This window comes from Xylocopa sonorina, chromosome 10, assembly GCF_050948175.1.
Source record: "Xylocopa sonorina isolate GNS202 chromosome 10, iyXylSono1_principal, whole genome shotgun sequence".
Taxonomy (NCBI): Eukaryota; Metazoa; Arthropoda; class Insecta; order Hymenoptera; family Apidae; genus Xylocopa; species Xylocopa sonorina.
Genome location: NC_135202.1, coordinates 2,117,416 through 2,144,810, shown reverse-complemented (window position 1 = coordinate 2,144,810; position 27,395 = coordinate 2,117,416). Strand labels below are relative to the sequence as shown.

General features: G+C 42.9%; 1 protein-coding gene across 1 annotated transcript in view; it reads left to right on the top strand.

Annotated features, from left to right (window-relative positions):
• Positions 1 to 27,395, top strand: part of LOC143427893 (protein Wnt-4) — a 45,989-nt gene continuing 18,594 nt past the window's right edge. Inside the window, exons 1-2 of the mRNA XM_076902393.1 lie at positions 1 to 102; positions 684 to 803. Of these exons, the coding sequence (XP_076758508.1) occupies positions 724 to 803 (80 nt within the window). The 5' untranslated portion in view covers positions 1 to 102; positions 684 to 723. The remainder of the gene's footprint in view (positions 103 to 683; positions 804 to 27,395) is intronic.

Genomic DNA, 27,395 nt, shown 5'->3' with positions numbered 1-27,395 from the left:
CTCTTCCACGATACAGCCAATAGCGTACATGCAAGTGACTGGAGGCCCCGCCCATCGAGGGAGCTCCGTTGCCCTTTTCCTCGTGACTGCCAGCCACAGTACGTACGCGAACGTTCACGGAGTGTCGTCGTGTTCGCGTCGACGTTGTATTTCCGAGACGAGCTCCTTCTATTTGTCAAAGAATGCGTTCGCGAACTTAAATTCCAATTCCACTTCGCTGCGACGCAACCTAATATTTTCACTGTATCCGTGTTTTATCTCTAAAGCGGTCGAACATTCCGCGCATTCCGCCACTCTTTAAAAAGCGCGGTTCCGCTCGCGACATCGTGTGGTAAAAAGTGCAAGCCGGGATAAAATATCGCGACTTTTTCGCCACGGACTCGCGCATCAGTTCACGAGATTAGTGATCTTTCTGGCATGGAAAAGATGTAAGAGGAAACAGGGTCGAAAGGAAGGGACAAAAAAAAAAAAAGAGAAAGCCGTCGTGTTCTGGAACTGGGTATATTAGACAGGGATCGGATCGGATCACGAGTAACGTTCGATCTCGATCTGTCAGCCTCGGGATCAACCGTCGATGCGAATCCTCGATCGATACCGATGCTCGTAAGAATGCGTGGCTGAAACGGGAGCGGCTGACAAGCTTGCCTTTTCTTTTTTTTTTCACCATCGAACGACGAACGAAGGATCTACAAGAGTCAGTGAGCGATCGAATTGCAATTGAAGATGCGGCCCATCGTGACGACCATCTTATTCATCCCATTGCTGTTCGTCGCGTGGCAAAACGGAGTGCAGGCCAACTGGTGGTGAGTTTGTATAACACAATTGTTTATGTCCACCTTGCAGATAAGATCTGGATGTATATGCCCTCGAAATTTTCTCTTGTATTGTTCCTTTGAAGGTGCGCATGTCATGCGGTGCCGCGAATAATTTAAACAGGCCTCTTAGTATGACCCTTTGGCGATTACACAAAAGAGTATTGCTTTTACCATACTTTTTCAAGATCGAGGTTACGTCAAACGTTTTTTGAATCATCCAAATCTATGTCTTTTCGAACACAGCAACTTTTGTTATAGAATTTTTACCTATAATCTGTAAAGCTGGTTGGTTTCTAACTTAATATGTATGTAACTGATTTACTTGATTACTATTTACTTCGTAACTTGGACTGATTTATTCCATTATTACAATACAATAGTTGTATTCGTTATCAGTACAAGTTGGAACAAGTTTATCGTCAGCGTGCCCGTCAAAGAAGCCGACTTTGTGTATGTTGTATAAAAATTGGGTTCCATAACGCTTTGTTATACCAAGGTTTTTCTGTCTCTCTCATAATCCATAACTTGCACATGTATGGTCTGTGTTGCTGATTCTGAGCAGCTGATTTTATAACATTGCATCCGTGCTTAAGAACCGAGTAATAAACTCGCACCGATCAGGTATGAAGATCACCGTGATTGGTTCCTGTTTGCTGCCGACTTAGGTCCACAGCATGATTCCCTTGCCAGCGTTAACGATACAAAAACTTTTTTATCTCGAACCTAAATCTAATTACATGATTCTTAATTGCCTGATACATATCCGAGAAGCGTATTTGGCGGAGAGGCCTTGAATTGTGGTGAATTTTAGTGCGTGAATAATCGTTCCTCTTTTTTGTCCCTAGCATGGACCATGAAGAATGTCCTTTTTATTGCATCCGCGAGTAGCAAGCTTGCACCAATCAGATGCACATGAACATGGCTTTCCAACGAGAAATGACAGTATTAGACGGAACTATTTCTCACTGAACGTTGGTCTGTGTCTGTATCAATAATGTTATGTAATAGGTCAAAATCAACGCAAAAAGTAATTTACTCTGTACTTGAACGAAATGTATTCCGGTGATTGCGTCAGAGACAGATTTTGATTCGTCTGACTAATGTTTCCCCTGTATACAGTGTGCATTTATGTGTAACTTCATTTGATGCAATTGCTAATTAATTATCGTCGCTCTACCATGACTATCGCGGCTGATCTTTTGAAACTTATTACCGTAATGAAAGCCATTTTTTCCCTCCAACAGAGGTCCTGTTTAGTATGATTAACGAGCTGGTACTTGTACATTTAGACGCATAAAAGCTTATCTTTAGTGGGAATATTTTGCAAGATCTTATACAAGAGAAGAAAAGAGAGAGAAAGGTTGTCGAAAGTAACGAACGCCGCACGCGTAACCGATCGAGTTCAACGTGAAACGTATAGGCAGCCGGCACGCAAGATTACGGGCGGCATTTTTACGGAGACGACGATATAGGTTTCCGCAGCGTAAATGTTTATTTTAACGTTTGAAACATACCATCGGCGAAGCGCACGGGATATTCGCAAGCGTGAAGGTGCGCGAGAATGTTTCCGTACATAGAAAGGCACGTACGGAGGAGACGGTGACGAAACGTTCAACTCGAAGGACAGTTTCCTACAGATTGTTTCACCTATTGTTCGTACATATTGCACCTGATTGTTATTTTACTTATATTCCTCGCGTTCCATATCCTCGATCAAACTTACGTTGAACGAAAATCACCCCTACTATACATATCGTCTAACAGTTGTTTCTTCTTTAAGTGAGACGATATCTTTAAATTAATATCCCCGAATTGTAATTATCATTTATCATTGGCGATGCCGATGTTTGAAAAGGGAGACAACTCTATATATATGTAGGGATCGGTGAAGATATGTTTGGTTGCAAGTATTGCAAATATGATAGCTAAACGTAAAATTAGCCAGTCTAAAGTGCCTTGTAGACGACGAATCCCCTTCGATCGGACGCGCGCGAGTGGCATGTACGATCTGGGAAGCCCCGATGATAGCGATGATACGTTGGTAGGAAGGATACATCGGAGAAGCGCGCCGGTGGTGTCGACGCGCCCCTGCAGGGCACACTTTTAAAACAAGAAAGCCACGTTGACGTCCTATGGTAAGCAACGATTCCACTGAGCAGATTTTATTTTCGACAAACTGGTTCCCCGGGCGATTAATCGGCCCCGCTGGCGGCACCAGCCTTCCGGTATATGTATATGCATAGCGTATACAGCTCGCGCCTCTTCGCCTGTCGCTTTATCTTGCCCAAGACGGGGAACACGCGACGCGTGAACTGCACACGCTTAATAATTCCCATTGAATCGCACCTATTAGCCTCGATTTAACGGACAAATAGTCGTTGAATTTACTTGCTCGATATCCTCTTCCGCCCCATCGACGATTCCGGTGTTCGCCTCGTCGTACCGCATTCCGGCGATCTCTTAAAATGAATCCACCGTCGTTCATACGGATCCGCTACCGGCGGCGATCACCGTTGTCACAGATGCTGCGTTCAGTGCCTGTTATTGAAACACGTTTCGCGGCCGAATGTCATTAGCATTGTTAGAAAGTTCAATGTTGCCTGGCAATATTAACGTATTCCTTTGCGTAGCGTGTTATTTAGATTGTTATGAATACGAAAGATAAATGGACAATATATGTACACGGTGATTAAAAAAAATGTCGACTTGTGCGGAAAATATTTGTTTGCGGACAAGTTAATTTAAAAATAATCTATTGTTTATTATAATATTTATCGATGTATGCATGATTCTATCAGTTACCTAATATTTATCAGAGTGGATGACGGAGAGAGGGTACATAGTACAGACGCATCCAGTAAGGTTCTTGCGAACACTAGATTCACCGATAATTAATTCATCGAATATCAATCAAAAGTAGACTAGTTTTTCGTTCAAAAAGTTGTCTGTCTAACGTAATTAAACACGATATAACGAGCATTCGCGGCTTTACATTGTGCTATACTGTTATGTTCGCGTCTGTGCCACGCTGTTTAACGGTATGGCAAAAAAATGGTACCAATGTCGCATTAAACAAACCAGTTTAATATTAAGAGCGTCTGTTCGCGTCTAAATGCGCCGGCAAAGTAATCCGCGTCATAGAACGGAAACGATATCACCGGGTGGGATACATCGGCGCTGTCCTTTCAGTCGTCACGATCACCATAAACGGGCACAGGACGAACGGTGTGTCGTAAACCATCAAGGTTTTTAGTGCGGCGTAGGAACAGAAGCGGGGGAGGAAGATAAGACGGGGCAAGAGCATCGACCAGTAACGGCAAGATTTAATAAAAGCATCTTTATTGCTCGAACGCGCGAATCCCCTCGAAATGCCCCACGTGTTATATCTATGTTGTTGCACGCGCAACCTCTTTACGACGAGCGATTAAAATTCGTATTAACGACCAAACGAAAGTGGCGACCTTCCTTTCCACGTACACGTTCTGTCGATAAAATGCTCGGTCACCTCTGTTGAACGTCGATCTGCTTCTCTCTCTCAGGTCATTGCTTTATTTCGCGAGTTTTTATTTAACCGTACAACGGTCGCCTTGACCGTTGTAAGTTCACCCTATGGAAAAGAAGAGTTTCCTTTGGTTTAACGCACGCTCGTAACTCGAGCAAACGACCTACCTTTCTGTAGATCCGATCGACGCTCTTACGTCGACGAATTGCCTTCCAACGCGTCGCTAGGAAAACCCCGTCGAACCCTAAACTCTACCTCTTCTTACAAGATTCAATAGCAGGATAAAGTCGAAGACGATGTTTTCCAGGATGGTAGGATCACGTTATAGACATACGAAACTGTCGTTCACTGTTGTAAGATGCGGTTAAAATTGTCCTCGTCTGTCATTTTGACCCCCTCCATCCCCTTATCCATTGTATGATATTATTTTTATAAGGTTACCGTAGAATCTACCGAAAAAACGTAGGTGTATACACATGTATAAAAGCTTCGTGTCTCGTAAAAACGGGTAGCATTGTCGATAACAGGTTCCCCCGCGAGAACCGTCCTCTGCCTTTGGCGGAAAAGTAATGGAAACAGACACGATGGTTGTCTGGCGGATATTACGAACATTTGCTTTCGCAAGATCCGATAAGGGTGTTTGGATTCGTTGTTTGATTAATAAGTTCCGAAAGAGGGACGAAAATAAGTTTCCACAAACAAAACACCGACTGGCGGTCGGTTTATTGAACGTCATATAGGCTCTCGTTCACTTTTTTAACCGCTGTACTCTCATTTTCTTTCATTCGCCACATTCAATGATAATTATTCACCGTTTTAACGGATATTTTTCTGCATCAGACGTTTCTGTCGTAGCAAAATTTCCAAGTGTCTTCCATCGATAGTAATGTCGTCAACAATAAAAAAACATTTCAATACACTAGTAAAAACTACCAAAATGTTCCAACTGGATACTCCGTTCCCATAATTAAATCTTGCCAGCCCGTCGACAGTCAAATAAAAAAAGTTCATCGTTCCTTGCTTCTCCAGGCGAGCGTAATTCGTTGCAAAAATCAGTGTACCGGTTAAGTAACGCTGCAGGCATATAATACATGTATGCGGGATCTTTAACATCTCCGAGCAAAAAGCGATCGGGAGTCTCTTAAAGATCAAGTGTCTTCATTTTCTACGAATTGTGGTCGAGGAAGCGCTGTCCGATCTTTTTATCCAACCACCTATCCTATCCTATAGTCCAATCAGTTGGTGCAAAGGTTGGTTGCCAAGCGAGGCAATTAAGATCGCGACGTCGATTCACGTTCTCCAATCATCTAGATATACCGTTTGAAGAGCGTAACCTACTCTAACGTCCCAATGCGAACACGACGACGATATATACCTACCATATATCGAGTCCAACCAATCGAAATGCGATAAGGTAAACGCGGGGCGGATTTTCAAACGCAAAAGGTGTCCCGGAACGTGGAACGGAACAAAAACCTAATAGCGTACTCTTTTGTTTGGTGAGTCTATACTTACTCCTCGTTTTACGTGGACTGGCGCGTAGGAAGTGGGGACAGGCTGCGGTCTCCTCGAGGAATCTCCGACAAAGGAGGCCGCCGCTAGCTCTCGGGGCATGCCTTCAGGACTTCTCGGCCAATGTTTCCTTCGGAACCCAGATATATTGTCATAACGAAGAGGCTGGCTCTCGGTGGGGGTTACGACATTAACTTCGTCTCTTACTTCCTTCGTTTTCTCTTATCGTTTTCCTTCTTGTTTACCTCTCTTTCTCCCTTCTTGCTCACCATCGTTGCTACAATTCCCTTCTTTCCTTTTACCTTTCTTCGGCATCAGCCACGCTTCCAGCGTTTGAAACTCGTTACTTCTCTCATTACGTGTGAAACCATTATTCTGCTCGTTTCTCTCTTTCTCCCTCAGCAGCATGCCTCGGTGTGTTTCGACACGTTACACCGTCTTCCTTTTATTATTTATAATTGTCTTTCAACGCCGAGTCATCGGGTTAGAGGAAAGATTTAAGACTAAAGAAATATACATTTACGTACAGTACTTAACATGCCCATTCTTATTTCTATTGTTTTCGTTCTTTCGGTTCTAAACAATTCGGACGACTTCATGCACAAAACCTTAAAAACGAATTCTTTCCTGGTAAAGTTACGTTGCGGAAGTAATGTCCGTTAAACTTCAGTCCACGTAGTTACGTGGTTAGGGTCAAAGATTGAACGACGAAAATTAACCATTCTACCAAGAAATTGGAAAAAAATTGTCGAGGAATCGAGAAGGCATGATTACGATAATTACAAGAAGGACGTTAACTGTCGGATTTCAATGAAGGCTCTATGAAACTCGTTCTGCGTTGAAACCCGTTTGCGCGCCATCGAACGACAGAGAAAAGGGAGTCCATTAGGCGTGCGTACGCGACGGCACGTCGCCGTCACACCGTACGTCGTTTCAGCGATTCGTAATTTCCTTTGACACGCCGCGGTTACCGCCACGGAATCCATTCTCTTAACGACGCCGCAGGACTCGTTCGCCAACGCAAAAAATCCGCGAAAATTGCGATACAACGTACCTGGCCACATTTTGCGGCCTCTCGCTGTTTTTCCCCTACTTTACACGCCAAGCTACCTTGTATTACATCAAGTATATCCGTAGCTTGGACCAAAAATGGTAATTATTACATTAAAAACGGTATTATTTGTTCAACTATTCGTTATTTGAAAAAATTACCACCAAAGGTACACCTTGTGGATACAGCGGGATAGAGGCATTATACATATCTAAAAGGATCTCAAGTGGAAAGGGTTAAAGCCGTAGATTTCTAGTCGAAGGTAAGCGATCTCGTCAGCAGCACGGAACCGGACGCGTTAATTTCTAACGGCTTCAATTTTGCTGGTCCGTTTAGGACGAGCCATCGCGGCGGAAAATATCAGGTCTACGAGAAGAGCTGAGGCCAGCGCGCCTCCAAACAACGTAATTAAAACGTTTCGTGTGCCACTAGCCTCGATAAACTCGCCCTGCTCCTAAGTCAATACCGGCCGGCCGGTACGCGGCCGGTTAATTACGAGCCGAAATGTGCGTTCTTATAGAAATAATTAGCCGTGGCGTGCCGGACGTGCAAACAGTCAGAAAAACGAGAAAAATATCGCGGTGAACCGCAACCATTGTTTCGCAGTAACAACTGATCGGAAAACTCGAGCGAAATAACGGGTCGATGACCACCAAGCCTCTCGTTCGTTTCTTCGGTTCGATTGCCGTCTCTTTATCGTTAATTCAATTGATGTAGTCAAGTTTCTGATATTTCTATTTTAATGTAAACATAACTAATGCGTAACAGTTAGTTTTTAGTCACTTCAGTTCTACCGTGAATCATCGGTGACGATGTAGATGCGTTAGAGTCTTTTTCCTTGCAGTAGCATATAAATTTTCCATGTTCGTAATCCAAAGTGTTTATACATATGTATAAAAGTAATCCGTTATTAATTTCTTTTCGTTATTAATTTTAATAAAGGTTCCAGATCGATTTGTTTATGCGTTTACCAGGTCTCTATGTGCTTATTATATCTTGCGAGCTTGTTACTAAGTATTATGGTAAAATTACATAAAGCACTTCCTGACAAAGAAAGAAAGCGGCGATAAAAAAGGAAAATTGGCGCAGTCAGTAGGAATAGTGGAGGCAGCTACGAGAGTATCGACAAGGCACACTTGTTGAACGCATGGTTTATCTTTGGCCATAGATCACTCTTTTTCTCAGCTACACTTCCTGTTCCGCTAACCTGTCGTATAGCTTGCCAGGGTATGTCTATAGAGAATAGTTGTGCCAATATCTACTGTTTACGATGAGGAACACAACTTGTGGTTATTCCTCAAATAGCATCTGCATAATATACTTTCATTCTGTTATCCTTCTATTTTTACTAATTCTTAAGATAGTAAATTTAGTTTTAATATCAACGAAAATTGCCGATTAACAATATTTAAGCAACATGATTACAGTTACAAAATACAAATAGGGATAGTAGTTATTGGACGGAAGAAAAGTTACATTTTTTTAACGTCAAAGGAAGTATCGGAAATATCGAAGTTACGGGGAATATTATCAAACTCGTAACGACCACTTCCGTGTGCAATCCGCTCCATCCTCATCCCTTTCACCTCTGCTCGCCTTCTTCCTTCGTCGAGCGTTGTCTCATTTTTATTCCGTCCTCCCCCGTTTCTTACCCCCTCAGACGGTATCACCGCTGGTCATAAATTACAGGCTCTCTCTCCTTTTATCCGTGGCGAACTTAAGTAACTAGATCCGAAACAGGGCTTGCGAGGGGTTAAACGGCCGATCCGTGTTTCTCCTTCCTTATACGGGTGTCTCCGAGTCATGGCCAACCACCATCCACCCTCTCTTCTATTCTCTCTCTTTCCCCCTCTCCCTCCCCCGTGCTTTTTCTCTCCTTCGCTCTCTGGCCACTCTCATTCCGAACAGATGCAATTGCGTTGTCCCGCGGGGGCGAGAGCGTGTCGCACAGTCGGACCAAGGGGTCCAATAATGGCGGTCTGAATAATACAGGGGACGCACACGACGACGCGGGGAAGGGTGCACAGAGTCAAGTCGTTGTCGCCGCCATACTCCTTCTCTATTCATGTTAAATTTCATGTCCGATCCGGGCTGTTCGTGGAAAGCCCAGACAGGACGGGGTTGGACTTTTCGCGCAGCGAATGCCGCGAGATTGACATTGCGCGAGATGAACCAGTACGGCACACTGGACTGCGTGCGAGCAGTCGGTCCACAGACCGTTTCATTTTTTTTTCATTTTAAATTTGAATATAATGCTTATAGAAGAGTGTGCACTTTTATTCGTCAAGATAAAAGAATAGAGGTGTGCTGAATAAATCTCGTTGCTCTCGAGAGAGCACTGTATCGTTAAACATAGCGTGTAGAAGGGGGTTTATGTAAAAATGGAGCAACCTTAATCTCGACATATACACAGAGCGATTCTTCATTCGTTTTCTTCAAGATATTCGCTCGCAGTCCAAGATTAGAGTAGTTCCGGTCAGCTTAGATATTTCACGGTGGTGAGTTTATGCTCTGTCCGGTTCCCGTGAGGGGCGGAGAAAATCGTCGAGAGTCGACGATCCCGCGGCCTGACATAAATTAGTCGTGGCTTAAATCCCTGCCTAATCCATCATAAATAACTCCATGCAGATGCGTGTATATACGCGCACCGACTACGGGGAGATCCCGTCCCCTAAATTATTTCGAAAAGATCGCGGCCCACGTGCTGCATCATCCATTTCTCTCCCTGTACCCTGATACACCGTCATACGCGGCCGTGGATGTTTCGTCGAATGCTTAACCACCTGCCAAATGCATGAAGATTCTTTTAATTACCCATTGAAAATTTCTCTGTCTCGTTGTCGTTCGCGTTTAAACGTTCACGATTGTATTCGCATTGAAAATTTATTTTCTTTCGGTCATTGATGTTCATATATTTGTCAATTTCGCCTCGATCTGGATACGTTCGACGGTGTCCCTAATCTTAAATTTTATAGGTGATCGAATCTTACTAGCACCGTGCAGCGAATTAACTCCAAACATTTACTTTTATATCGAAAGTAATAAAGTTACCGTTACGTTTGAAAATATCATTTTGTCGCGTATATGTGGGTATGATTATTGTCGATTAAGTTCATTACCAAGTGCGTTCGAAGGGTTATTTGTAGGAAATGAAGAAAAATTGTTTTGAATCGAGTTCGATAGGCCCAACTTTTAAACTTTTTTAAAACTTTTCCTTTTATTAGCTACGTGACGCGGTTACTTATTACCTGTGACATACTTTTCCAAAGGTCAGCTCATTAATCACCCCTTGAATTATTCGAGATCTATTTTTATCTAGAGGTTAGCCACATGAAAGTATGCTTCAATCGATATTCTTTTCCGTACATGATAATCCACCCTCTCTTATTCCATTTTTAATAGGCAGATAATTGCTTGGCAAGGAAATTGAACGATTACGTACAATTTAGCACCTCATATTTGCGTGTAACAACGCAACACCTTTATGTCTCCCGTTTTTGCGAACAATACCAATTGCACTGATGTAGCCATTGTTAAGTTATTAAAATCGCGGAAACGTCAATATATTTCAAAAGGGATGCAGTTCGTGCAACATGCGTAGAATCAACCACCTTGCTAATAACTTTCTCAAAACCCGCTGCTCCTTTATTTACGATTGAAAGAGGTCACGAACGCATAATCTACCAGATACGCATTATACATACATGCGAACGTGTGCTTAATAAGCGATTTGCGACGCCAAATCTATCCTCGTGCATTCTAACCGCGTTCTGTAACCCTCACGCGGCTGCACCACCTCGCTTCTTTAATATTAATGGACAAGTTAGTAGACACCCTACTTCTCGTGTGTAATGATGCCGCTTGTAATTCCGCGTACGCATTTATTTGACACGTAGGACCCTCTTTCTGGTTGGTCTTTTGTCTCTTTTTTTCTCGATCTCCACCATTAGGAGTGAAAATTGGCAAATTTTATTCCTTTCAATTTCTTTCCAATAGATATTCCTTTTATCAGGGGGAGCGAATGAATCTTTTCATCCTTTTTTTTTTCTTTTAATGAGATGGATGAGTAAATTTACTCTCACAGATTTTAATTCTGTTTTTTTCATTTTGGGGTTGATGATGAGTCGATTAGTTTCTCTGAGTTTTGTCTTTTTCTTATTTAAATTCCGAACCACCTAAAAAGATTTAATAAAAAGTGGGAGACACGTTGAATGCTGTTTGTAGCTCAGAAGCATCAATTTGTATCCGTCCGCGGTGAGCAATAATCGGTTAATGCACACTTATAAGTATAATTGCGCGATACATCAACGTAACAAGAAAATCGAACAAAAGGTTCGTATTAGCGGGCGTAAAATAGTACACATTAATTATTACCGATATGATACAGCTTTTATCGATGGAAAGAAGGGATAGCAAATAAGTAGATGGGACCTAAGCGCAACAATTATATTTCTAACGTCACAGATGAACTTTTATCCCTAACGCGCTGTGAAAATAAATCTGCTGACGAATATTTATAGACACGTACATTTGTTTATCCCTTTCACTCGACGTTAACAGTGATGCGCATAGCTCGTGTTTGCGAATTAATTAGTGACCGCATAACAATTTCACCTGATTTCGAAAGTATTCGTTTCTTTAATACCAAGAATTTCTTTCACGTTTAGATCTCGACCTGTCCTATGATCTCAGACGAGTGCTTTTCCGCTCGACGTGACGAGTGATCTCCTCGGAATAAGCCTAACGAGAGATCCCATCGGAGAGTTCGATGAATGAGATTTTCATAGACGAACGATCCGATGGTATTCGGTTCGAAGCTTCCACGGGCTACTCAAGTTCTTTTCCAGCCCCCATTTGGCCTGACTCGGTCGCGATAGTCGAAACCTGGGTGGGTATCCGTACCGATTTGTTCCTCCTTTCTTCCTTCGTCGAGTATTATGGGAAAGCTGCTGGCAGCCAGGTAAAAGTTAGGACCTTTTTTCCACGGCCTCCTACCCTTTCCGGGTATTGCTTGTTCACGCGATAAGTAAATATGAATTTCTCTCTTGGCCGATAGGCAAGGTAGGTATCGCCGTTCTTTCCAAGCAATTGACTGGCCCCAGATTTTTCTTTAATAGCTGTCCGTGGATTATGGTTCGATGTCGAATACTTTGGTTTCTTAATCATTTTTGTTGTACCTGCAACTTGTATTCGTTATTTCACCGATAACAAATGTTTTCAAACTTGTTAACTAGACTGGATACTTTCCCGTATTCTGCCCCAGAAAATTTCTGATTTTGTCATATGAGAAACACATATTCGCTAACCTTCGCCCCGGGGCAGAGATTTTTACTAAACAATCCAGCCAATTTCTCCGTTCGGTGATCGACCGACATATTACTCGTAGAGCATGCACAAAGCCCACGGTGGAAGAATAACGGTGGTAGAAGAAAGCAGGGCACATTCGTCAGACAAAATGACCTTTTCCATGTCGGACTGATCCTATATAGGCGGCTGGTCGAGCATGCATGTAGATAGATATATAGGTGGCGGAGGCCTCGAGGGCTCTGTCGGAGGAGGCCATTACGTGGTGCGTACACGTCGGCCCTCCATGGGGTGGCCCTTTTTTTTTCATGGCAAGGTGATTTCCGTTCGTTTCGTTCACCGTGACTCACGGTCGAACGGGAGTAGAAGAAAAGTAGGAGGCGGACGAGATGGTGGATCGATCGTGGTCGCTTCACGATCCTCCGGGTCTCTTTGTTGAACCGTCTATACCGCACCAATCGGTTGGAGCACGAGAAAATGCGAAAGAAAGGGTAGAACAAACAAAAACAAAAAGAAAGAGAGAGAGAGAGAGAAAATAGAAATGATCCTACGTGTTCCTCCAGTTCCCCATTTTCCCCGTTCCATTTCCTTTTTCATTTCGCTCATGTGCCTTTTTTCAGCCCCGCTCTCATCATATGATTCGTCGGGTCTCCAGCCCTTCTCGCTGTTCCGTTTCTGACTGTCGATCCTACCTTTCGATCGCTGTACGTTGCCCGTGTATTATTTCGGTCAAAGGCTGGAGAACCTGGAAGTAGAGGAATAGGATGTCGAGTAGAATCGCGGTAACTGGGGCGTGACGCGTAGGGGTGAAATCAAGGAGAAAATCTGCAGAAACGAAGAGAACCCAAGCAGAGCATGAATCTCAGCCGAGTACTGCAAACTGATTATTTAAAAACATGAGGTGTAGGTGGGACAAACAAAAATGTACGATAAAACAGGGAAAAGGAAAAATGGAGGGAAAGAAATATAAAGAGGAACAAAGAATATATTTACATGAGCACGATTTAATATCACTACCAGCGCATGAAAAAAAGTTAGAGTTCCATTTATAAAAAAGAATCATAAAAATATTTAATCCTTTATGCACACAATAAATTATGATGGACGTAGTACAATTTAAAGTACAAGCATACTTCTAACTCCTGCTCTCTCTCTCTCTCTCTCTCTCTCTCTCTCTCTCTCTCTCTCTCTCTCTCTCTCTGTCCCTCCCTCCCTCCCTCCCTCCCTCTCTCCCTCTTTCTGAAAACCAGGAAAAAGGGGGCCAGGACATGGAGGCGATGTACAAGAGGTATATTACATGCGTGTATGGACACGAAGTAGGGACATAGGAGGGTGCCCCAATCGCTCGAGAGGGAGGAATGAAGAGGGGATTGGGAAAAATGGCGAATCTCACTAACAAGCTTTCGAGATTGGAGCTTGTGGGAAACAAGGCTCGAGGCTTGCCGCTGGGTCTCGTCTTCTCTCCTAGCCGCGTCGTGAGTAAAGAAGGGAAGAGCAGAGAGAGAGAGAGAGGAGAAAAAAGTGCACTCGAGCCGAGTAAACCAGTAAAGTCGAGCGTGTGCGATACTAGCGTGTGTTCCCGGTGGCTCCAGCTTTTACTCCCGCTTGATCCCTTCTCTGCTCCTTTCCTTACCCCTTCCTCGATTCTCTCTCCCGCCCCTTCTCACCGCCATACCACTGAATTCGGTCCCAGAGAATCGTAGAAAACCCACGGGTAGCACATACGCCGCTGCAACTAGAAGCTTGAGCGGTTCTCGAGCGTCCTCGAGTGCTCCACCCTTCACGTCGCGTTGCGCTCTCGAAAATCCAACCCTTTTTGGGTCGACCGACCAATCGCCGCCAGCTAACTACAGCTAGTTGTGTATCAGTTGTTACTACCACGCTTGACACGATCCACCTTGTATTTTCCCTCGCGACGCCCACCCCTTTCTCTTTATTTCCTATTACCCTCTTTTTATTTCTCCGTTTTCCTGCTAGACAAAAAGTGCGTGGCACCCACAACGCAACCGTGTCCCGATACCGTTTCGCCTCGATATTCTATTTACTTACTTTATCCACAAGTGTCCACCGCCGCGAGTGCCTCCTCCGTTCTCCTTCCGCTCCCTACGTGGCATTATACCACTGTACAACCCGCGTTCCATTCAGTCGAGAGGTTCCCTAGCTACGTATGCACACTTACGTTCGTACGTTCGCTGATCCTCTCTCTTTTCGATGTTCGCCATACACGATTGCTCTTCTCTCGACCCGCTGCACTTCCGCCTCCTTTTTGTACCCTTCACTGGGAAGCTGTCGATGTGGAGGACGAGCCAAGTGCTAGTACCCTAAAGCTTTTTCTCTTCGATTCAACTCGGATAGTCTCGGATACGTTGTTCACGTGTATCTTGGACGGATACTCTTAGTTCACCCCTCAGGGTTCTCCTTTGCTTTGAGAGGACGGTGCTTGGTTCTTTTTTTTCGTTCGAGTCTACGAGTTTGGTAGCCTTTTTAATCTCTTTTCTACTCGGGACGCTGTGCCCCCCGCCCCCCTCATGGTCTCAGGCATAGTTCACCTAATCATTGTGTTCACCCAATCATTTATTTGATAAACAACAATTTTTCTTCATATTTGCCTCTGTCCATTCAACACCTTATCAATTTTTTTCCTACCAATCTATTCATTGCGCTTTTCATTATTCTATCCATCTCATCTCCCAAAGTGTGTCTTGATACACTCAGGCGTGACAAACGCTACTTTTATCCCCCCCCCCCCCCCCCCCCCATGCGTACAGCCTCAACGTAATATCGATGGTACGGTTTTATGGTTGCACAACCGTTTAGATATAAAACTCTGATGCACTTATCAAATCGTGATCGTTCCACCAGGAGATAGAACTGTATTCATCCACGCAATCGCTACGCGAAAATCGTTCCACTCTCGTGTATCGCGACGATTCGCGGCGCATTCGTGGAACATGCGTACGCGGGTTTCGCGAAGTGGATCAAATCAAGCTGTAGTGCCTTATTGTTAGCCGACCGTAAAATGACGAAGCAGCAGTTTCAGTGTTCCGTTCCGTTTGAAAGATCGAAGAAATTGATCTATAGACGACTCTGGATGGAGCTGTGCCTATTGATGATATCGTGCACTTGTACGACTTGTCGTTGAAACCTTCCAAACGTAAAAATTAACGTTTGGATTTTGACGTTAACCTTTGGATGGCATTCGCCTGCAATATTTACTGTTGACCAAGGGGTCTCCTTTTATTTCGATAAAATTGCAGTATTCAGCTATAGAAGGGAGTAGAATACGAAATTGATTGTAAACTATATCTTATTTACGCGAATAATCAGTTCTTTTTTCTATAACTATAATTTTTTAAATATCGAAATTATGATTTAATCATCCACTGTAGTTCTTTTGACCTGATGGAAGAAAAAATACGTAAACTCCGATTGAGAAAGCTGCGATACCGTTCAACTTCGACGCATCTCATTAATTCGACACGCGTAGGGATCAATGACATACTTTTCTTCGTTGTCCTGCATTTATCTTCCTCTTTTCTTCCTATCTGACAATTATATGAAACGTTGCAAACGAAAAACGCACGGAATCACGTTTCTTCGTAGCTATCAGACACGACGACAGTGAATAGGGGCGCAATGAAAATAGATAGGTAAGTGCGTGTACACGGAAATCGAGGAAGGGTGTAGAGAGAACAAGCAGGCAACCGGGTCGACCGCTTCGCATGGGTTTCTCGAGTAAACGAGCCGCGGAAAAATCGTAGCCCGTAGAACAAAGAGAAGAAACCGATCGCAGTCGTCCTGTTGCATGCGCGTTCCTCGGTTTTCCATCGCCGAGAACGAATCATCAGGGAGCCAGTAGTGACGCGGCAAAAAGAAGAACGGCACCGTCGTCATCAATGCATCTTTCAGCATTCCTCTGGATGTCAATGGCGGGAGACAAAAGGAGAAGAAAAGGGGTCCGGTGGTGGATGAAAGTAAAGAAACAAATCGTAGGAAAGAATTGGCGAGAGGCGAGGGCAGGGAGTTTTTTCTCCCGCGGGGACGTGGCCTCTCCGCGCGGCTGGTCGCGTGCTTTCTCGTCCACGGATTCATTTTGCGCGTTTTCCCTTTTCCGTCTGGACGTGTTCTGTACCCGCCGCGCGCTTGGGGCTCGTTCAATGATTTTAGAATTTATTGAAGCGTACTGAATTCGTGAAATCCTTCATCTAATTAATTCCATTAGTCCCCTTTTTATCAAGAAAAGTTCAATCGTGTTCGTACATCAGAATTCTGCGACCAACATACGAACTCAGTGTCACATACGTCAAGCATGTTCGTCTACTATACGCTTATGGGCCAACGACACGTTGCTGCCGGGCTGCGAGGCGCGTGCATATAAATGAGAACGGGAATAGGCGCGCAAACAAACAGATAAACAAGAAGCCGCATTCAGCGACTCGCGGATTGTTCTGTGAATTTTGTAGGAGTCATATTCATTTCTGAGATTGGCTCCTTCCAACTTCTCTCGTTACCTTCTATCCGCGTTCTCTCTCTGTCTTCCGTTGGCTCTCTCTCTGACTCGGCTGCTTCTTCTTCACCGTCGTCGCCGGTTCGAAGAGGGAACGAAACAAAACGATTTCATCTATCGGAGATGCTAGAGACACCGCAGAAGCGAGACTTGAAATGAAGATAACGCGAGATAAAAGAGAAGGACAGATCCTCTCCGTTAAGAGAAACGGGGGCGGGGTATGAAAGAAAGCTAGCGACCGCACGAAGCCGATCGATCGATCCTTCTTGCCAGAAATGCTGCCGAGGCCACCGGCTGGCTTTTCCCTTGCCTCTATAATTTTTCGAGCTCCCGTTTACCGATAGAGCAGACCGCCGCGACGCGTATCCACGGAATTTTATCTATAGGGTGTTCGTCGCGAAATCGCGTCCTTTTATATAATAGTTACTTACCGGGAATTTCTAACAAAATAGAAGCATTATTCTTGGTGTTGGAATTAAGTTTTGTCGCTTATTTGTTCTAATCGGACAAATTTCAAGTATAATAATTGGCAATGATAGTAATCCTTATCCTTACATATTTAAAAAATCTCACATCCCAACTAAAAGCCTCGATAATTGCAATAAAATAATTATTTATTATTCACTCTACTTTACTAATCACCACACATGAAACATTCGCGTGAAAACGATCCACCATTCAAGAATATCACTCACCACCTTCTACTCTGCGTGGTGCATCGTATAAAGCACAGACGCACACGCGCGTACACAGAAAGCTTCCTTTAAAAAAAAAGGTAACGATTATTCTCACTGGTCGAAATTAGAAGCTGACAAAGTGCTCATTTTGTATACGTGACTCTAGGCTACACAGCCGGAGACGTAGATTTAAATATCCTTCTCTTTCAAACCACCTGCCATTTCGATAATTCTCGTGATCCGCCGACCTGCTGGACACAACCTAACGAACGGCACTTGATCGAGGATCGTTAATGGAGGTCGATTAAAGGGGGTTGAGGATCAGGCGGTGGCCAAATTCACAATGCTAATGCTTATTGCTAGTCGACTCTCTCTCTCTCTCTCTCTCTCGCTCTCGCTCTGTCTTTCTTTCTAACCCTATTTCCGATATCGGACAGGACCAGATTATAAAGTTTACCTGGCAAAACGACGTACTTGAGTGACGTAAGGTTGAATCGTACCCGAAAAATCCACAAGTATCGGTTCTTCTTTCTCCTGCATTTTCTCGCCTTTTTCTAGTTTCCTATCCTTTTCAATAGACTCGTTTATTTTTGCTTATATAAACATTTCTTAGATCTTTAATTTATCTGCTCTCATTCACATAATGGTTTCAACTAATATTTATCCTTAAACGTTTTTTAAACAATGTTAGAGACCGTTCGTCGTTATCATTTTTCAACTTCTCTTTTCGATCCAACCAATAATTTAATCAGTCTTCGAAACGGTCTTAAAAAGTTTTTGGAAGAAATCACGAGGACAAAAGATGACTATTGATGATGATCGTTTCCTCCGAATGGTGACTGCGTTGTCCACATTTGACACATTCTGCCCTGTTGATTCCCTTGGGTTTGTGATCTACCACGCGTTCCTGAACGCATCAAAAGCCGCGATTAAATCGTGTCTATTCTCGGAAGGTGGAAGTCCCGGCACGGACGACGAGGCCGAGGCTGAGGATCGTGCCAAAGTATCCGCGACATTTCATAAACACGAAATCAATTTTAATCCTCCGCGAGCGGCTGTCCTCTCGAGCCATGGACCGGTGCTTATTTATAAGCGCAACCGGGCCACTTCCTGCACACGGAATCTCGTCGCGAATCTCGTATCCTTCTGCGGCTTTTCAGCTAATCGCAAGTATATGGAGAGTGCATCGCGAATTAATAGACTCCGTGTTGTATAATATATTTGTCGGCGGGTACTCGTTGGGAGTATATTAAGGGGAATGTTGATATTTATGACGATGTTTAAAAAGACCATGGTGACATACAGTGCTGGACAAAAGTATTGGCACAGCATGATTGTTATGATAAAAATGCTTATAACTATGAAACAAATTGTTAAAAAGGAAAAATTTGTTTACACGTTTATTTATTTATTATTCTAGATTATTATTTAACAGAAACAGTAATATAAATAAAGTGATATGCGAAATAATAACAAAAACATATTTATTGAGCGTTTTAAGCATGGACAAAAGTATTGGCACAAATGATTGAAAGTACTTAGAAATTAAAAATTAATATTTGGTTGGCCCTCCATTCCTCATGATAACTTCCTTCAATCGTTTTGGCATTGAAGTTACCAATTTTTTTGTAAAATCCGGCTCTATATTGTTCCATTCTTGTAAAATAATAGCTTTTAATTGGTTTTTGTTTGTTATATTATATTTTCTAATTTTTTTTTCTAATTCATTCCAAACATGTTCGATGGGATTCATGTCTGGACTCTGGGGTGGGGTATTTAATGTATGTGCGGTATTGTAAACGATCCATTGTCGTACAATATAGGCAGTATGTTTTGGATCATGGTCTTGTTGAAAATAAAAATCACGCGGGAGATTTAATTTATTAGCACTTTTAAATAAATTTTCCTTTAATATATTTAAATATACATATTTGTCCATAATCTCATCTATGAATACTAATTCGCCAACCCCAGACGCTGCAATGGAACCCCATACCATGACTCCACCTCCTCCATGTTTCACAGTGGCTTGTAAATGTTGTGGATCCATTTCCGTATTTGGCTTTCTCCAAACTAATACTCTGCCATCTGATTTAAATATATTAAATTTAGTTTCATCTGAAAATAATACGTTATTCCAGAATGTGGGATCCTTTTTTATAAATTCTTTTGCAAATTCTTTTCTCATCTTCCGATTCTTCTTGGATATGTATGGTTTCCTTCTTGCGACACACGCAGAATATCCCGCATCTTTTAACACTCTCCGTATAGTTTTCGAACTTACTTCTTTTTTATTTTCTTCATTTAACTTTGCTCTAAGTTGTGATGAGTTTAATTTACAATTTATTTTCACTTCCTTTACAATTTTCCGTTTTTCTCTAACTGTTAACTTTGAGGGACGTCCACTTCGATTCCTACTTTTGAAATCTGATTGATTCTCAAATCGTTTTACGACACTTCTAATAGTGAATCGACTTCTATTAACACTTTTTGCTATTTCACTATAAGATTTTCGCATTTTGTGCAAATTTAATATTATTTTTCTCTCTTCACTTGTAGTTTCTTTCCCTCTTCTTGACATTGTTGCTTGTTATATTTCCTATGTTGCTAATCGACTGAACTTAAGGATGACTGTTAGAAAAAATGACTATCAGGGAATCCCCTACCTATACCATCAAGTGACAATCGGATTTTTTTCGGAGAGATACAACTACACTAAATTTTGTATAATGTGCCAATACTTTTGTCCATGCTTAAAACGCTCAATAAATATGTTTTTGTTATTATTTCGCATATCACTTTATTTATATTACTGTTTCTGTTAAATAATAATCTAGAATAATAAATAAATAAACGTGTAAACAAATTTTTCCTTTTTAACAATTTGTTTCATAGTTATAAGCATTTTTATCATAACAATCATGCTGTGCCAATACTTTTGTCCAGCACTGTATACGCGACTGTAGGGTTGTGCAGAACGAGGAAGAATATCTGTTGAGCTTGAAGATGAATCATTGCGTCCAGTGAGAAGTACGCTTATATACGAGCTGAGCAATATGAATATCATTTACACAAACAATTTTTATCGACTACTTTTTGTCCCTTTTTACTCGGTAGATGGAATTTAAAGATTGAATTCCTACCATCATAAAAATTTGTCGCGCGTAAAAAGTTAATATGCCAGTGAGCTAATGTAATGTCAGGAATAAACGCTGAAAAATCATTAAACTTGCATGTAGCGACTGGAAAAAGCTGGATAATTGAGGATAATGTGTGTAATTTTGATGGGAGTTGAGATCCAGCAAAGTATCAACCTTGGCGAAGGGCAAAAATAACCGACAAGATCACTTTGGAATTAAGTTTGATCCCACCGTCTCTCTACGCTATAAGCGTTAATTTTCTGTACATATAAAACATTCAGCACACCTTCACGTAGTCGATGATAATTTTTTCTCTACACTCGTCCACACCGGACCGTTCACCGTTTACGAAATTTAAATATCGTTAATTAAAAGTGATACAAGAGTCTTTCGCCGAAAATACGCTGACAAATATCCGAAAACTGTTCAACAGCCCAATTTCCCCCAACAATTTATTTTCACCGATCCGCACGGCGGTCCCGCATACGTCTTCGTTATTCCACTTCCGTCGTTGCTTTCGTCGAAGACCAATACCGCTGTCACTCACCTGCCGGAGCCCGGTGTAGCTAGAAAATTTAATTAAAGCCGCGCATGGTCATAAATTATTAGCCTATCGACAGAGATACCGGATTGTGGTAATGAACGAGTTCGACTCTCACTTAAAGCGAAGGGAAAACGAACGTAAAGAATGAATCTAAAAGAGAAAGGAAAGAAGAAGAAGAAGAAGAAGAAGGAAAAAAAGAGAAGAAACGTGCTCATAGAGTGCAACAAACGAGATTCACATTCAACCGTTTATCAAAGGTGTAACTATCGAGTCGCTACCGGACACGTTCCTATACTTGTGTTGTCTTTTATGTAGATTTGTGTACACATTCCGTTCGTTTATGTATTCACGTCTGCGTTCATTTGCGTATGAATGTGTCTCTCCTTGTGCGTAGTATTCGTGTTCTCGGCTAGGGAAGCGACGAATGGGCCAGAGAAAAGTAGAAAGATCGCCGGGTATAGTAATACATTCAACGTGTTGTGGTCGCCGTTAGCACCGTTAAACTAGCTTTTACTGTCCCGGTCGGGCCTCTTTGAGCCTCACCGCCCACCGCGTCCGTACGCCAGCCGCGGGCAATAAAATGCCGCGTCTTTCTAGTCAAGCCGCCACGGCCTCGACCGTGTTCGCGCACGCACGCACATACATACGCGCACTGTCAGCCGACTTTACTAGCTCGATGCACATCCTGTTGTTGCTCCCGTTTCCTCCGATCCATGAATTTTTCGCCGGAATATCGGGATGAGTTCCTTAAATTCAGCGGGATTCTTTTCTATGTCACGTGCTTTCCGTGGTCAGATAGCAACAGGGATTCATTTTTCGAGTTTCACGTGTCGAAATCACGTTCGCACACTATACCGTTGCGGAGTTTCTTCTTTGAGATTGTTTATTTTCTTAGGTTTCTTTTTGTCGAGAGGGTTTTTTAAGTGCCACGCAAGAGAAACGTAAAATTGTTAACGGATACCGAATTCTCAAAAATAAGAAAACGATAGATAGAGTTGTCCATTTTAAGTCTACCGAATCACACGAACTTAGCAAGTCAAATATCGAAACACTTTGAAAATTCGAACACGACCACCGCGATTAAAATATTGCGAATTTAGATGCAGTAAACTTTTTGGGTAATCGGGGGGAAGTGTTCTCTGATAATTTGCTGATAGATAGAGCCGACTGCTGGACGAGATGGAATTTCCCTCCCCCTCGTTGCTCGGCAATGAAAGTTTTCCAATAAGGAACGAAAGAACTAATCAGAGTTTCCCAGGATTCGATGGCCTGTGCACCAGCGTGTCTGCGCCTCCCTGGGTCATTTCAGTCCGTCCTTTCTGTTGGTCGCTGCGACTCCGCCTTCTGCCTTTTCGAAAAAAAAAGAATAAAGTAAAATGTCGAAAACCAGTGTCGGTGGCACTGTGATCTCACTGACCCTTCCTGTAAATTTGATTCTGTTTTTGTAGGAAAATGGTCAGCACGGAGAAGAAAGAACACATGAGTATGGGGTACGTGTTGCCTAGAGACATTCAGTTTCTTTCTAGAGAATTTATGGTTTATTGTAGGTACACACTTTCGTTGGCGGTATTCAATTTCGTGTGAACCGTTTGCAAAAGACTCTTCCTTCTTGAGGCAGTTAAAAATTGTTGCTACACAATATTACGTTTACAATAATGTTTTCAAACCTAACAATATTGTTTTCTGTTCTATTTCGAGGAAAACGTGAATATATTAAATACTGTGCAATTTAAATACTTAAGAGACGATCATTCATAATATGCAGGTGCATATACGTGTATGTACCACGATACACTTGTTCTGTAATACTATAAGAAACGACAGCAGCAAATAATATGTTACGTAATAATATATACAGTGATAACGTGGAATTAAATGTATCCGAACCTCTATTTCGTCTCACCAGTTTGGACCTAACGGAAGGAAAGAAAGAAACCAGGATAAAATCATGGGAGAATCACCGATCGTAGCTTTTCCCGAAAACTACATAAATCAACGGAGATATAAATGCTGATCGGATCACACACGTGGCCGGTGTTCCTAATGGACAGAATTATTATTCTCCCATGCAACGCAGATCGGACGATTTCCCCCGGACCGACACGGTTAGGATAATTTGCGGAAATATCGTCCGCGTAAAATGATCCGTGGCAAGTGAAGCTCTCCCTGTCGAGATACTCTACCTCTGTTTGTATATTACGCCAACGTAAACATCGTTGTTGATGATGCAGCGCGCTATTATGCACCGCAGTGCATCATGCGTCTCGCGCGCGCAAATACAAATTAACCAACTGTGCGCGATTGTTAGGGCTTCGATAGCGATCCAATCCCCGGACGCAGTCGGGAGATTGGATATTGAGACCGCCACTCAACATCGAAAAATGATATTCACTGGAAAATTATATGCAGCAATCTCATCTCATGTTGTTCGCGGGAATTTGATATTTTATTTGGCACGATACGCGAGTTTAGTCAATAGCCGTTTCGATTCATTTACTTACTAAGGTTCTGTATTTCGCTTGTGCCTCACCGATCGAGTAGAAGAGGGGGTCGGTGCAAGGATACTCGAATGCGCGAGTACCTCGAGAGCCTGAGTAGTCGAGCATTCGAGTTTCCTACGTGTTCAAGTATCTATAGTATCTGACTACCCTAAGGTACATTCGAGTACCGACCGCGCTGTTGAGTATTTAAATAACCCAAGTACCTGGCTGCGCGGAGTATTTGAGTACTTCAGAGTGTTGAGTGTTGTAAGTACTCGTTTGCTCAAGTATTTTGATACGCTTCACCATTTACGTAACTCGATGCGAAACTGAATACCCGATTTTCGAGGTACTTGGACACCGCTTGTGCACGCTTGTATTCCCAATGTTTGTCTTCCGATTCGATATTGTCAGCCAAAACACAAGTAAAAAGGTTCGCAGCGAGGCTAATAACCATACCCAACGGACGTAGTTGTGGTTTAGAAACGACTGTTAGTTAGAAATGGAGGAATTAATACAACCTGTGCGCTAGTACACGCGCACCGCCCGAACCACGAGGAGATCGTACTTTCGATTTCCATTCGCGCCACACAAAAATCAGCAGCCTGGTCAGACTAGAATCTCAAGGATAGCGTGGCTGCGTTTGGTAACTTGGGAATATATACCATATATATTAGAATATATTCTTTCTCTCGGCTCTTTATGCCTTAGCCCTCTGATTTGTTTCTTAAAATTCAATCACTTAAAAAAGATTCACTTGCGCCGCTTCGCATTGATCTTTTTTATGATACATCTTTGAATCGGTTCGGTTATAGCGTGCGTTCGCGCAATAAAAAGGGACGAGAGGTGGTCAAAGAAAAGTTCTTCCTTCCAATATCGTAAATATTCCGCGGCGCTGACTCCTTCCGATTTATATGTCACGGAGGATCAAAGAGAGCAGCACGCTGAGAATAATCGTGGAAACACGATTCTGCAGGCGTGCCCGATAAATTTTCGGTGTAGTTTGCGTGCCTGTGCTTGGTGATCAAAAGAAAAAAAAAATAGATGAAGATCAGTTTTTATCACAGTTTCTGTTACGGTATCATTTTTCATTTATTTTTCTATCCCGTAAGAGCACTTGAACTGATTCTCCAGATCTAATTTCGTTTATCATCCCCCATTACTTCATTTATTTTTATCACACCCCACATACTTTTCTTTCTCGTTAATTCTTTTCATATAAAAAAAGAAGGATTCTCGTTTGTACGTCCGCATTCTCGAAAATCGATGATCGATGATCACGGTCGAAGGGGAACGTTCGAACGGGTCTTATCCAAGAAACGAAAAAGTGAAAAGTCGAGAACCGACAGAGGCCATAATGTTTATTTTCTGCCCCGTGAGAACGCTTTACGTAGCCAGGCTGTCGGTGTGTATTTACTCGCGGAATACGTGCGCTCTGGTGCAGCCGAGAAGACAATTACCTCCGCGGGGCAAACGGGCCCGATCTCTCGTCGGCACGCTTTGTGCCGCGGCCACTTCTTTCCAGCCGTTCCTCGAATTTACGAAACGTTTCTGCAAGCGGCACGTGCAACGCTCTTTCTCCTCCCGCTCGGAAAACCGCAAGCTCGCTTTGCGCCGCGGCAGATATTCGATTTGGCGTGCCGGCAAACGTTGTACCACGCACTACGCAGTATGCTTCGAGAACACGTTTGTGACACAACACGATACGATACTTCCGGAAGCTCCGACGCAACTTTTCAGACACGCGTAGCTTTCATATGACGCGTCGAGTTCGAAGGTCGGGCAAGACGACAATTCCGTACAGGCGATACTAAACAAAAAGATTTTCAAGATACTTCACAGAGTGCTTCGTTTTGATACCGCAAAATTAATTTCAATTATTAGCGTAACAAGATTTTAGAAGATAAAATTATTCTGCAGTAAAATTTCATGATAATCAGTACTCTTCTAGATATGAGGCGTGTTTCTCCGAAACAGGATAAACGAAGGTTTATGAGATGTTTCGGGATGAACACAGATTTTGAACTGCGTTGTTTGATATAACAAATTCCGGTTATGCGCGCGAGGTATACGTATGCATTCGTTCAAGTAATGCACGAGTTACGATTTTAAGTACTTGAATCACGTTTCCATGAAACGGCGGCTTACGAACCGTCAAGGCAAAGTTACCGCTTCGAATGGTGTTAGAATTTATTCACCCGTCGTAATTTATTGGACATCTATTATAATCTAGTTTCCAGCCTTAAGCCGGATTTTCAAACACACATACCGCGCAAACATTACCCTTGTACATCATCCAACATTAAACCTGCGTACGTCCACAAAGCTGCTTTACATTTCGAACTTTCCTCCACAGTCTATATATTCATCTCCATAAAAACACGCCTGAATAGTATGCCGTATCCAAGCATCGGACCAGCTGATACATCCACTCGATCTGTGTCCTCCCCCTACCGTCTCTGATCCGATCTACGTGTCGAAGGGAATCGCGACAAGAAGTCAGGACAAGCTGATCATCCCGTGCACGCTTCTCAGCGTATGAACTCTCGGTGTCTCGTAGCCGGTATTCGCGTTTGTACCAACAGAATATACACACACTAGTGGAGAGCGGCAAAGCCATACACTCGACCGAGTCAAAGCTTCTCCCTCCCCTCCTCCTCACGCTCTTGCTTATTTCTTTTTACTTTTCTTCCTCGTGATGTTCCTGGTCTTGGTCTTCTTTCTGCCTTTCTTGCTCCTGCTCCTCCTCCTTCTCCTCTTTCTCCTCTTTCTCCTCCTTTTCCTTCTTCTTCTTCTTCTTCTTCTTCTTCTTCTTCTTCTTCTTCTTCTTCTTCTTCTTCTTCTTCTTCTTCTCGTTGGCTGCTCAGTACTTGAGTATCTTCCGCTGTGCAGCGCGGCGCGGCGCGGCAGCGAGTGGGCGGCGGACGGCAATTAGCATACTCGCGTGATCAAAGCGATGGGACACGTGCGACAAGAATTAACGACCACCAACGGGACGACTCTTTCTTCGCGGTGTGCGCGCGCGATAAATCGCGCTTCCGATGCCTTCGTCGGCACCCGCTATGCCGCCCACGCGCGCACCACCCGCTCGTCTCATCATCCGTACCCGCGAACAAATTCTGCGCGGACTCGCAACGATTATGGTCATCACGGTGATAATTATATTGTATGAGAAATTTAAATGTAGCAGTGAGCAGAGGCAGCAGGTACTTGATATGTAAAAATATGGACTACGATAGAATATGGATAATCCAAACCGAAAGGCTTATTACCAAACCCCTCAATTACTACGCATCGTAACGGAAATGTATAAAAACGATGAATATACGATACTAAATGTCTGCACGGTTAATCACTTTGACAAACGAACAGTCCGATCGTGTATCGTTACATATTATTCCCGTTCAGTTTGTCAGGTAGTTTCGTTCCGTTTGACTCTATGTTTCTTCAAATTCGAAGCAACGTGTGGTTCTTAGCTGGTTTTCTACCTTCGCGGTCTCATTTTTTACCGCTGAAATTTTTACGACAGATTTGCATTGACTATGTACAGGTGATACAGAGACAGGCGCCCGCGTTCTTTATCCGGTCATTGCCGGACGAATTGGTACGGGATGGTGGCCAACGGCCGTTTCCGCCTGAACCACTTGGGAATTATGTCTTCTGAGAACGATGATACACACTTGGTCCTTTTCTACCATGAACTACGTATAAGTGGTTGGTTTTCGAAGAGGTTTAAGGTTCAGTGATCGAGAAATTGTAAATAAGAATTTCTCAGATATATCTAAAAATTCAGACCAGGTTTCACAGAGACAAACACGAGTATTTTATTAAAAATTTGTTACGTTGACAAATTAGTTTGGATA